The 14051-nt window shown below is 36.5% G+C and overlaps 1 protein-coding gene across 6 annotated transcripts in view; it reads left to right on the forward strand.

The window, feature by feature from the left end:
- Positions 1–4307: 4307 nt before the first annotated feature.
- Positions 4308–14051, forward strand: part of GRIA4 (glutamate ionotropic receptor AMPA type subunit 4) — a 368916-nt gene continuing 359172 nt past the window's right edge. For 2 of the 6 annotated variants that reach the window (XR_004424402.1, XM_033120548.1), the window contains exons 1-3: positions 4311–4660; positions 5138–5313; positions 6483–6641. Coding sequence is in view for 5 of the 6 variants with exons in the window: in XM_033120548.1 (XP_032976439.1) it covers positions 5226–5313; positions 6483–6641 (247 nt within the window). In the remaining variant the exon portion in view is untranslated. Of the gene's footprint in view, positions 4661–5137; positions 5314–6482; positions 6642–14051 lie in introns of all 6 variants that reach the window. The other 4 variants (XM_033120550.1, XM_033120549.1, XM_033120547.1 and 1 more) reach the window with 4 other exon arrangements.

Genomic DNA, 14051 nt, shown 5'->3' on the forward strand with positions numbered 1-14051 from the left:
AGTTCTTCCTGAATTCCCTCAAAATCAGAACTAAACTTCCTATGTTGTTCATATGCCTCTGTGCCTCCCTCTATTGGAGCCTTGATCACATTTTTGGGTAGCTTTTTTATGAAAAAGAATTCTCTATGATGTGCCAGAACTGTGCTGAAAGTTTATATATTCCAGCGGAACAGAAAGGTTAAGTAACATATCCAGGATAATGGAGCCAGAAAGCTAAGGGCCTATATAATCTGCACCACATTGTTATTACTCTAAAAGCTTGAGGCCTTTCAAGTAGAGCACACTATTTTTGTATATTTTGTTCATTCTTCCAGTTTACTTTTCAGCTTTCAGACCCCTCATTGTACCTTAAACTTGTTAACTCAGTGGATTTTAATAAAGACAGCAGGGTCTCTGATATTGAACAGACCAGAGTGTTATCCCTAGTGCTTGGCTTTAACATTTACTAATGATATAATTTTGAGAAAGAATGCTAAACTTTAGATGAGTTTCTTAACCGATATAATAATACCTATCTTTGCTGCAGATCAAGTGATATGGGTAAAACCTTAGCACAATTCCCGGCACATTAGTGAGGGTTCATAAACATCAGAGATCTAATAATAGTAGGGATTTTGCTTTGTTCACCTTTATATCTCAAGCACTTAGTAAAGACACATAGTAGGTGCTCAGTATGAGTATATAACTATCTGTGTGTGAATATTTTTATGAAAACCCTCTTCCCTAGCAAACTTGCTCTTCTCCTAAGTTCCTTTTTCACAATTGAAAAGATCACCAACCTTCTGATTACCACAGCTTCTATTTAGAACATTCAGGTCTCAAAATTAGAGATACCTCTGACCCTAAATAAGTATCCCTATGACCCCCAACCAGTTGGTGAGTATGACCTGTCATTTTTGCCTCAGCAATGACCCTCCTATGTCCCTCATCCTGTTTCTTTTCTGTGTCCTATTCCAGTCCAGTCCCATAGCACCTGATTTTCTGAAAGGTCAGTCTATAAACTAGTCTTGGTTCCTGCCTTTTCTGATCTACATCACCAAATCATCCTGAAACCCCCCACTATGAAAAAATGTTCCTTTTCTAAAAGCATCATACCTGATTATACTATCCCCCCCCCCAGGAGATATATATATATATATCTCCCCAAAAAACTGTATACACATTTTAAGGACAACTGTATTAAAATTGTAATACTCAATATATACCGATAACAAAAGATGAATACAAGAAAGGTTTGACTTCTGCAATGAGAAGAGGTGCTCAATGTGGTTACCATCAGCATCCAGACACTTCTGATTATGGCGAACTATTGCTTGAGCAACAGTGACCAAATTGTCCACTTGTATACATTTTTTGGCACCCCCTCTATATATATCAGACAGCTCCCCACAAAATAAGGTTCAATATCCTAGCACTTCATTCAGTATCCTCCATAAATGGTCCAACCTGACTTTCTGTTCTTATCATCCTCTACGCTCTCAAGCTGACACCCTAAAACAGTTCAGCATCATGTGCATAACACCTTAGGCCCTTGGAAACCATTTTTCTACCTAGAAAGATATATCTATCTATCTATACCTATCTTTTCTCATTAAAATAATCTAGACAAAGTCTTCTCTGATGCACTCCATGTGCTGTTTCTTTGTTCCTGGACGGTGATTCATTGACTCTATGTGATCACATTCTGCTACACTATACAAGAGTTTTCTGTACGAGGTCGTGACATGTTCCTCAGTGGAATCCATGCAGTACTGGAGCCTTCCCCACAGCAAACTGCCAAACGCTGGCTGAATTGACTTCACATGATCAGAGATTTTGAGAGTTGTAACGAATCTTAGAAATCTTCTGGTGTGTAATACTTCATGTAATATATTTAGTAATTTGCAGTTCAGAAAATTGTGAAAATATTTACTTAGAATAACACAAAAGCAACAAAATCAAATATATATGTCTTTGGTTTTCTCAGTAATAACTCTTTGAATTTTTTATACTGATGTATCAAGATCTTTTACCTCTGCCTTTACAAATGCTGCAAAAAGAGGCTCAAGTAAGTGGTTTCTATATGTAAATTCACACTTGGGATAATAGCCAGTGTATCACAAGTCGTATTTATAAAATGGCTCGGAGGACCAGACATTCTGGATTGAAAGTGCAGGTGTTGGCTCTACCATCACTAGCGATATTTTTATTCTTCACTCTTTTGTCTTCAGCATTGTTGATTATCATTTCCATTATTTATGAATACACGTAATCTGCCCCAGCCTCTACTTCCCTTCCTTGCAAACCAACTCCAAAACTCTTTCCCTTTTGGCACATCTTAAAGACAGGTATGACATGAAGAGGTACCTATATCTTTATCTACACAGAAAAAGATAGAGATATCATACACAGAAAGATAATTTAGATAAATAAAGTAGAATGGAGGTTTTAAATAACTGGAAAAATAGAAATAAAGAAACAGATTACTATTTTGGAAAAATACAACTGTGTCATCTGTGGTCATATTAGCCAAGGTGTCATCATGGTGATTACATGAAAAATAAAACGTGTATTTATATCAGTGCTGGCATTACATCATGTTAAAGCTCAAAACTTTCAATTTGGAAGAGAATAAAAGGTAATACTTTCCTCTTGCATCAGGCAAAGCTTCACTAGTTGCCCAACTAGGTGATGAGTTTAAAGATTTTGTGAGTTTTGAAATTTTAATTTAACTTAAATTCAACTGAGTTTTATTATCTTCTTATAAGAGAAACAGAATATTATTTACAGCCTTAGCTTTCACACTGACAGAAAAGACAAAAAGAAAACATTTCAAGTCCCACTTGACTTGCAAGACTAAACCCTTATAAACTGAAATGACATATGCATGATTTGTGTAATCCAATTACTCACGATTAGTGTTTTTTTTTTGTTGTTTTCTTTTTTTTTTGTCATAACAATCTGCGGTGAAATGTAACAGGAAAGTGGATACATAATTTGAAAAAAAGATGTGATTTTAAGAGCTAAATTCAGAACTTGGAAAAACATTGAAGAAAAGCACTCTGAAGTGTAAATGGGGAACATTAAATGTTATCTACAAATTACAAATATAGGTAATTGGTGATATCTAATAAAAGGAGACTTAACGGAGTAAAGGTAGTACACATTTCAAACAGTTTTTACCAGGTCGGGCCCTTGTAAGAATTCTCCATTCTCCTCTTTTCCCAAATGTCACATGAGATAAACAAGCCACTAGCTGTATCCTTTTGTGAAATGTAATGGGCGACACTACTTTAGGTTTCTTAACTTTTAAGGAGAATCTCTCCCTCTAATGATTTCTCAGAAGCTTGTCTGAAAAATGCAACCAAACTTTCCAGGTTCTAAAATGACATGATCCAACTAACCGCACCCAAAGAAGTATAAAGATTTCAAATGCTTTTTCTCTCACAATTGAATGGAATTAGGGGATTGTTGCTACTGTCTAGAGCAGTAGACCTCAAACCATACAGAGGAACAGAAACCTGCCACTCATTGCTGTCCACTCTGATTTCGGACTTCATCCAACACAGTTAGGTGAAGTCTTAAAGGTGACTCTGGAAAGGAAGTGACACCAAGCTCCAAAACGTTCTGGGATCATTAATATTCTTCTACCCAGTCAAAATTATTGACATCATTCATGCGATGCTTAAGTTTTCCAGGAGGGACATGGAGTGGAGTATTCCAGAGCTCCTGCTGAAAAAAGGATATGCATGAAAAATACCCTATTTTTTTTCAGACCCTATGTCCACTGTCCCAAGCACCGTCCTTCCCATCCTCCTTCCTCAGCCCCTGAACTATGTCCCTCCTATTACTGAAGTGGGCCACAGTATACAGGGAAAAGTGTCCTCTTGAATAGAGACTAGTAAGAAATGAGTCTTCAATTACCTTTCCTACTTTACAATTCACACAGTTCTCATTACTAGTTCTGCTTCACGCCTTTCAAAGAACGTATTACAGGCACCATTCACTTTTCATTTCTCAGGTTCCTCCCCATCTTGTTCACTACCCTAAACTTTGCTATTTAAATTAACTTTTTCTTCCTTCCTCTCTTCGCTAGGATGTTTCGGCTTCTCTGCTTCTGTTCCCCAGCCTTACCTCCTCCCATTCTTTCCTCCCAGGTCCCAGCCTCTTAGACCAGCCTCGGGATGCCCTTTACAGCCTTTTCTCCTCCTCTCCCTCCCTGAGCCCCTTCACCTCAGGCGTTCCTGTCTCGGGCTCTCCAGATTCCCGGGCTGTTTGCTGATGAGAAATCTTTGCTGCAGCGAGGACCGGAGTCCCCCGCGCGCAGCCCAGTGGCAGAAGAGGGCGAGGCTGAGAGAAAAGCGACGGCTGCAGGGAAGGGAGGCAGCCGGTCCTCCCCACGGGCCTGCAAGAATGCGGCAGGGGGCCGGGGGCCTGGGGAGGCACTAACTCCCTGAGCCCCAGATCCGGGGTGCAGGCCTGGCCCGCGGGCCAATTTCCTGCCAAGTGCAGCCGAGAAGCAGAGGCGCCTGGAAAGCAGCGAAGGGCGTTGGGGGTGCCCATCCCCAGAGTAGGTCCCTCGCGAAGGGAGGAAGAGAGGAGGGAGTCAGTGCGTGGTGGAGAGAAGGCAAAACCTGTTTCCCGACTGGCTCAGGAGCGTCGGGGAGACTGGGGCGCTTCGGTGAGCAGCCGAGGGGTGAAGCCCGCCGAGCGGTGGGCGAGGGGCGCGCGGAGGGAGTGCGGGGCGCTCCGGAAGGGGACGCGGGCAGCGCAGTAGGGCTCCGGTCTGCTGCAGGCTCCAGGGGGCCGTGAGGCTGTGAGAGCCGGCGAGCGCGTGCGGCGGCCGCGGCGCCAGTGTTTGTGTGTATGTGAGAAAGAGAGGGGCGAGCGCGAGTGCAAGTGAGGCAAAGAGAGAGCGCATGTCTCATCCCTGCGAGCAGCCACTAGACGCTCCACCACCATCTTTTGCATGTGCAACATTTGCAGTCGGACAGCAAACCTCTCCCAGGGCTATGGAGACTGCGGGAAAAATCTGGCAGCTCGCGATGGAATGCTAAAGGGAAAGAGTCAGAATCAGAAACCACCACTCAAACGTCTCTTTTTTTTCTTTTCTTTTCTTTTTCTTTTTTTTTTTTTTTTTTGTTGTTTTTAATTTTAGCGCCATCGTCTTCAATGCCTCTCTGAACCGCGTTTAGGAAGAGTGCGAGAGAAAGAGAGAGCGCGCGCCGAGGAGAGGAGAAAAGAAGATGAGGATTATTTGCAAACAGATTGTCTTGTTATTTTCTGGATTTTGGGGACTCGCCATGGGAGCCTTTCCGAGCAGCGTGCAAATAGGTAAGCTCTGCTGTAGTGGGGTGTGCATGTGGGTGGCTCTAGCAGATATCCGAAAGTGAGTTAAATGAGTTGCTGATAAGCAATTCAGGGAAACCTTTGGCGGTTCTCTTCCCCTCTGCTTCTCTCTACCTTTCTCCCCTTCACAAAAAGACTTCTCTTTGGTGCAGGTTCAATCGGAATATACACAGAATTGCCCACGTTCGGTCCTCAGCCCATACCCCTTATTTCCACCTTTGGCTTAAGTCGCTTAAGTAGGTTTGGAATAAGTTGGAAAAAAAGCTCCACGGGGTTTGATTACATTTTATATGATACTTCTTTTCATTCTTTTCTCTGGAGCATGAAGGGATGTCCAGTTTGTTTTTTTAAAAAAATACACTTCTTCCCATGCTGGACGCGGCATCTTTCTATTACAGAAAGACACTGGGCAAAAAAAGCGTTTCCACCTTCACCCCCTACCTTGACTTGCTACCGGTTAACCCATTCCAAAGTTAGATCCCTTTCCTGGAACCTTCTCTCATTTTATTTTGTTTTCCTTTAGAATTTTTTGCCCTTATTCCTCCATCTCTACTCTATTTCCAGGGAACTATCCATCTTTGGCTTTTCTTGCTATTCTCTCCTGTCTTAATGGGACGCAGCTATTGAATTTCTTCCAGCTAAGCCCAGCCTCAACACTGCATCATTTCTCGTGGACTGTGCACAAAACGGAGCTAATTAGGCTGAGTCCACCAGCTGCAGAAAAACAAAGTTCACGTCTCCTGATTTCCCTCTTCTCAGCGTGTCAACACATCCTTTCATTTCTGCATTTTAATGCAAATCCTCTTTTCTATTCATCTGCATGCGTCTTCCAGAGAAATGCCCAGAGCTGGTTGATGTAGCAGTGTGCTGGGAATCATGGGGAGGGCAGTGAGAGAAAAAGGAAAACACACTAAATGGCCTCAGAGGTCATTGTGATCATGACAAATTGGGACAGGAAAAAGCTGAGCTGTCCTAAAGACTGAAATACTAAGTGTGCCCCTTAGGGACAAAGGCCAGTCTCCCAAGATGTGGCAGGGATGGTAGCTCCTTAATTGTACATGCTGGGGAATGGCAGTGGATTTGACAGTGCTTGAGGGGGGAATAACATTTACAAGAGGAAACACTGAATGTGCTTTTCCTGTTATTTTTAATAGGTGGTCTCTTCATCCGAAACACAGATCAGGAATACACTGCTTTTCGATTAGCAATTTTTCTTCATAACACCAGCCCCAATGCGTCGGAAGCTCCTTTTAATTTGGTACCTCATGTGGACAACATTGAGACAGCCAACAGTTTTGCTGTAACAAATGCTTGTAAGTAAAACATACCTTGTGGTTAAATTAGAAGAGAATTAACATGAGGCAATGAAGTGCCTTTCCTCTTTATTATTATTATTTAATTTTTTTAAGAAAGAAATTTAATATTCCCACATATGGCTGGTTCCATAGCAAATCAGAGTTAAAAACAAGATTTAGTCTCTGAGATATTCAGCTAGTCCTTGGTTCTCTCTCTCTCTCTCTCTCTCTCTCTCTCTCTCTCTCTCTCTCTCTCTCTCTCTCTGTCTCTCTCTCTCCCTCCCTTGCCCCTTCCTTCCTTCCTTCCTTCCTTCCTTCCTTCCTTCCTTCCTTCCTTCCTTCCTTCCTTCTTTCCTTCCTTCCTTCTTTCCTTCCTTCTTTCCTTCCTCCCTTCCTTCCTTTCTTTTTTCATTTCTTGTCTGGATGATTCAACTTAATTTCTCCTTTAACATTTCAGTGTTATTGCTATTACCTGAATGTCAAGTCAGTGAAAATTGTACTCCGTCTAGTTTTGCTTCTGTTCCTTTGGTTTTTCTTATTTGCTTTTCACTTGAGTAAGCATATGTCTTGTTTTTAAAGAAGACACATGCTCTCTTACGCTGATGAAGGCGATGGAAGGTTTGCTAACAGTGAGAAAGAGAGGGGAGCGCTGGTGTGGAGGATATATATTCTATTCGGTTGGCTGAGGCTGCAGATGATCTGGTGATGTCACTTGAGGCTGCCCTACTCTTATATTCTGGGTTGTAAATGTCTCTTACTATCACGTAATGCATATATCCTGTGGATATAACTCCATGAATCCTTACCTTGGTGCCAACTCATGTTAGTCTCCAATCCACCTGAATGCACAAACCAACCCAGCTGGATCTATTATACCACACAATGAAACTTAATGGGTGACCTCACCTAATTCTATAATGAGACTGTTATACAGTGTGCCCCACCAAAATACTGTATAACAATGTAAAAAATATAATCAACTGTAGATTAATTTACAACTCTCAAAAATATGATCAGTGAATATAGAATTTATATTGCATTTTAAACTTTTGAAGGAAATACGTGTTTCAAATATATCCTCAGGTTTACATGCTAATTTACGACTGCTCAAAATTTGTGTTAAGATAATGGTTATAGAATACATAAGACATTTAGGAACAGTTTCTATATAAAATTTTGCCCAACAGTAGTAAAATGTTGAATCTAAATTGTAGAGTATTTTTATTATATGAAGTTGAATATATTTTAATTTTGTAGCTCTCGGTATAAGTGTACTGAACAAATAGGTGAAATTGAAAACAGTTTTTAAATATTTGGAGGATAACTGTTTCATTAATTTAATTATTTTAATTCACATCTATGTGCCCTTAATTCATCTAACTGAAAATATGATACATTTTCTTTAATTTTTGGCATCAAACTGTATTTTAGAATTTGCTTTCATAAGGAGGTCAAAGCATTTGACATTTATATAAACTGACACAATTGTATTGTTCTGCAGCAATACTACATTTCCTATGAGTACTACTTAATTAAAAATCATTTGGTATTTAGTGATAAAATCAATATCACATTATAAGAGGAGGGAGTTATTTTTAAGCAGAAAGTCATATAAATGAATTTAAATGCATAGTATTTGGTTTGTGGAGATTCATTTTTGCAAATTTCCTGTTATTAGTTTTGTTTCAAGTTCTGAAAGGGATGTCAACATTTAAAATAGTTCTAGTATAAAATATTCTTCTTAGTACATAAATATTATCTGTTGATTTAAATATTTTTCTCATGTCTCTCTTGAGATTCTGTGAACAAAAAAAATTACTAACTTTAAAAATAATTCATGATCCAAATATACGTGAATAACTTTGTCAACATTTAAATTACTATTTAAAATTTTTATTATTAAATTTTGAAAAACTTTCTTAAAAGTGGCAGATATATTAATTTTATGTTGTTTATTTTATTCTTAAGTATTCTAAAGTTCGTATTATGACTTCCAGCTTTACAAACTATAAAGTACTAATCCTTTCTTCCTCCATATCATTTGTTAGTCTCATTCAGAACAATTTTAACTAGTATTATTTTATTTATGTAATGAAAATATTATATAAAATAAAATATTACTAGTAAAACATCTCTAAACATGAGAAATTGATAAGAAACTGCACATAGAATGAAAAAGTAGGAAAAGATACAGAATATAAATAATATACTATTCTTTATCATTTAGGATTGAGAAAATTGAAACTAAGTAAACTTAAAGTAAGTTTGCTTATTTTGAATCCAAGTGTAACGCAATGTTAGTGATAGCACATTTTTCTATAATCATATTAATTGATTTTGTGTGCATATTTAATATATATTTTTAAAAAACATAAATTGTAAATAAAGAAAAACATTTTCTTATAAAGAAAAGGAAATATTTTTGGCAAATGAGTATGCTGAGTGTCCTTAAGGCAAACCTAAGCTGAATTTGGGAAAAAATCAATTATCAGAGGGCCTGGGTCAGGTGACTGGTGTTTGTTGAATGGACTGACCCAGAGCATAATACAGGAGTGATTTTCCAGTCTAATTAATGATGAAGCATAAGCAGTAAGTATGAAGCAACCTCATAAATCAAGCTCTATGCCTTTGGGTACAAAAGGATAAAAATAGTATTCTGAGGAATTAACCTGGAAATTATTCCTGAGAATGATACAGACGGGATTTTTAAATTTTTCATGTTGGATTAAATATAAAGATATAATATGCTACTGGCTAGAATTGTGATTTTCCGCAGTGGATCCTTGTAAAACTACAGGATATAGTCTGTCTGAGAATAAGGGCCATTAAAAAGGATATGTTTATTTTATGGAATGTACAATCACAGACAAAAAGGCAAATTAAAGAATAAAGATTATTGATCATCTGTTGGGCAGATATAATTTAATGCTGGTTTTCTGTCCCAAAATTAATTTAGCACTCTAAGAATACTTAGAGCCATCTAAACATTTGTGTATAGAGTTTACATACTACTTAAGTCTAAATCTGATTAACTGAAACTTACCACTTTTGGTATAAAGCCGGTTTCTGAGGGAAGAAAAATAATTTTAGTTTATAGTTTACTTTATTTTTAACAATATTTGTGTAAGATTAAATTAAAATACTATTTCCTTTTTTAACTATTCAATTGTTGGAAAGTCACATTTTACTTAATGTGAAACTGAAATTATAGGAAATACAGGTAATACAAAATTATGACCTATTTCGATAACAAAAAAATAGGTATAATAACTAGAGCAAGTACTAAAATTTCAAAATGTAATTAAAGGTATACGTTTCCTTTGTTGTGATCTATCCAAAGTATGGGATATAGCAAAATGGATATTTTAAAAATAAATTCTATATGGTCAATGTTCTTTGATAAAATATACAATTGACCCAAAACAGCTATCTTTGCAAACAAACATGCTAGTTCATTGGATATGTCCTTTATCAAACATTTGAGACAACCTGAAAGCAGGCTATTTTTAAATATTTTTTCCAACCGTTAATGAATAGTGATTTTTTTTTTTTTGGAAGATGATGTATATTAAATTTGATGAGAAGTAAAATCCAAAATACTTAAGTAGTCTGTCACCAAGTTTTTTCAAAGATAAAAGTATTTGAGACATAGAAGTTATTACTTTATAACAGTTACTTTAGAAATCTGTAAAGGAATCAGTTCTTTAATAAGGTAGTCCCTTTACAATATAATCCACAAATATTCAGTTCCTGAAATGACTTTTAAATTTCAGGTAAACAATAGGAACTACATAATAAAGCAGACCAAGCACTCATGTATTGTCACTTTGGTGAAATAACAAAAGAATTTTATGGAATATTTCCAATGTTTTTAACTTGAATAGGAAGAACCAATAGGTTAATATATTTTTTAATGATTTATTTATCTTATTCTCCTTTTCTGTCTAAAATCATTTTATGCAATGGCTTAAAAGATATTTTAAACGATGATGGATTGGAAAGTTGTAACAATCACAAATAGACTGGGTATTATACCCTGATAATGAAAAGGAAAAAGAAAAAGCTATTCTTTTTTAACTTAAATATTAGTTCTGTTTGTGGGTAGTTCACTTGTCAACTCCGAATATCCAAGATAAGTGCTGTTTGTAAAAGTAGGTAGGTTGTAAAATATACTTGTTTAGTTAATTGAAATACATTGAAAATGTGACACTATATCCAGTATGCTCTGCAGGCATTCCCACTTATATAGTAGGTACTTAATAAAAACTCATTTAATGTAAGGGTACTAAATACTAATATAATCTTTTGGCTTTAATGCAACAATGTTTGAATATTGTACATATTTCCTTTTAGAGGCTTGAAGCCGTGAAAAGACATACTAAGAGTTTACATGTTTGATATGATAATCTTAAACATGCTAAAAATAAAATTCTGATGGTTTCACCTGCAAAGTTGTTAGTGGAGATACGTTAGAATTAAATATTGTTCAGCTTTTTGTTATTTTTAGGAATATGAGTGATACGACCCTACTGTGACTCTCATTCGTTTTCTTATTTTGAATTGACAGCAAGATTCTACATTGATTGGAAGTAATTTATTAATTTTATAATATTCTTTCTCTCTTTTTGTTAATTTTCCATCGTGAGATTAATGACAAAGATGAGTCATATTCCTATGGTTTATCCCATTCTAAAATGATATCATGATGTATAATTTGCATTGATGTGTTTCAGAATTATCACAGGATTAAGATTTCATAAAACTATTAGAAAAACTCCTTAAACTTTTTTTAGTCTGGATTTTTCTAAATGATATTAATTTGCCAAAGAGGAAAACTTTTACTCTGGTACAGGGAAATGTGTATATATTTTATATACAGAATTTTATTGTTGAGGAATTTACATGAAGAATAAATGCAATACATTCACATTTTACAACAACATATAGTTTTTAAATGCTTTGTTATACATGATGTTATTTAACCTCAAACTAGTCTTAGAGTGAGAAAGTCTGAGAAGATAGTCATTATTTTGTATTTAAGGAGCTCAAGATCATATGGCTAAAAAGCTGCAAACTCGGAGAATGAACCCAGGTCTTCTAACTGCTACGCTAGTACTTTTACCAGTAAGCCACAGGGTATGAAAAATACATCTATGTTGCTATTACTTGAATTAAGGGAAAAAAAGTGAGTTGTCATTTATCTTTTTTCCTAATTTAATTGTAACATTTTAAAGAAAATAGAACAAGACATTTCTGGGCAACTTATTCATTAATCATACGACAATGAGTGATATAGCCAGGACTGAAGTCATATTACATAATGTATTCATCCATTCATTCACTGGATTAGATAATGAATGTATCCATTTAATCATTAAACGTATTTATGATGGGCCACTACATTTAAGAATCTATGCTAGAAAGGAGGATTCAAAAACTTATAAGAATAGTTGCTGCCTTCAGGAGCTGATAGTTCAGTGGGAAAGATAGACAAGCAATTATTACAAAAACAGTAAGATAAAGTGCTATGACAGAGCAAAAGTGCTATGACAGAGATAAACACAGGAAGGAAAATAACATCAAACTTGGCATGGCATCCTAGGGGAGATTTCACCCGATCTGGACATTAAGGCTCTAGTTGAGTAATTTGAAAAAGAGGGTAGAAGGAAGGCATGCCTGATCAAAGGGACCACTCATGACAAGGCACCAAGATGGGAGAGCTAAGTTTGAACCACTGAAAAAGATTTAGTCTAGCTGTAGTATTGAATGTGAGGGGAAAGACAGGTGTGTTAAGGGGTGAGGATTTGTAGATGCATGGAGGATCTGGTAGCTGCTCTAAGGAGACTCTTCCGGAATAAAAAGGTGGACCCATAAATGATTTAAACACAACAAGGATGTGATCAGATTTATATTATACAAAGAACAGGCTGGTTGCAAAAGGGAGAATGAATCGGCAGGGGACAACACAGGAAGAAAAGACCAATTAGTTGAGTCTTGAAATAATACAATTTAAGATGATAGACACTTAAATAAAAGTAGAAGCACTGAGAAGAGAGAATAGCCCATAGATCCAAGAATACAGAACTGTTGACGGCACTTAGTGATAGATTAGATGTCTGTGTGGGAGGATGGAAAAGCAGTATGGTAAGGACAAAAGACGATTTCTTTGATTGCTGGCCTAGACAAATGAGTCGATAGTGACACCGTTGACTAAAAACAGACACCAGAAGAAGGGGCACATTTGAGCAGGGACGGTGACTTGAGTGTGGATTTACTGATTTTGAGTTGTTTAAGAGATATCCCAATGGAGATATGCAATAGAGAGTTGGACGCGTATCTGGAGTTTAAGCTCAGTTTGAACTGAAGACAGACATTTGGTGGTGGTTGCAGCCATGGACGTGGGTTAGATCACCCAGAGAGAGAAAGAGCTATGAAAAGACTGCTGAGGACAAAATCCCAGAAATACTACATATAACTGGAGGAGCAGAGAGAGGAAAGGAAACTAGAGGAAAATGGGTCAGAGAGTTCAGAGGAAAATAGGTAAGACTAGTTTCACAGGAGTCAAGAGGTGGGAAGAATTTCAAGTAAATAGTGATCAACCTTGCAAACAGAATTTAGATAATGAATTGTAAAGATAATTGTAACATCTTTAACGTCAGTCATTTCTTCTCTTTTCTTTAGAGTGTGCCTTTGAATTTTGACCAGGACATAAAGCAGTATTTATTAACCCCACATAGATTCTATTAATACATACTCTTTTTATATATATTGGCCTAGAATATTCTTATCTTTTATTTAGAGGTAGAAAGAGGGAGTCTTTTTTGGATTTTTGAACCAGATCATCTTGAACTTACAACCCAATAGTGGATAAGTTACTTAACACTTATTGAACCTCAGTTTCTTCATCCGTTAACAAAATAATACCTACCACCCATGAATTTCATAAGTATTAATTAGAAAAGTGTTTGTAAATTATTCAGCATATAATTAGAACTCAATTAAATTTAGTTGTATGACATTTTCTGTGTCATATGGAGCATTTATTTCTGAGTCAGTCTTAATATTTCAAGAGTTATTTATATTTTGTTTACATTTTGTAAAAAATAATTTATGTTTTGAATAAACATAGTTTGTTGATATTTCATAGGAACATTTTTTACCTCTCATGGAATTGTTAATTTAAATTTATGTACATAAGTTTAAATTCATATTTGTCAAAATTATTTCTAAGTCCTAAGAGAGGGTAACTTCATTTGGAACTTGTAGACCATTTAGAGAGACAGGATTAGTTCATGGAAGGATTAAAGAGGTTGATGATATCTTCCGATTATATGCCAAATTCAGTGTGTGCGTATATGTGTTTACAGAGAGAGAGTCTAAACTTTCGAACAGCTTTTCAATGAATCCCAGTTGCACAAAAAGTCCCAG

Source organism: Rhinolophus ferrumequinum, chromosome 11 (assembly GCF_004115265.2).
Source record: "Rhinolophus ferrumequinum isolate MPI-CBG mRhiFer1 chromosome 11, mRhiFer1_v1.p, whole genome shotgun sequence".
Taxonomy (NCBI): domain Eukaryota; kingdom Metazoa; phylum Chordata; class Mammalia; order Chiroptera; family Rhinolophidae; genus Rhinolophus; species Rhinolophus ferrumequinum.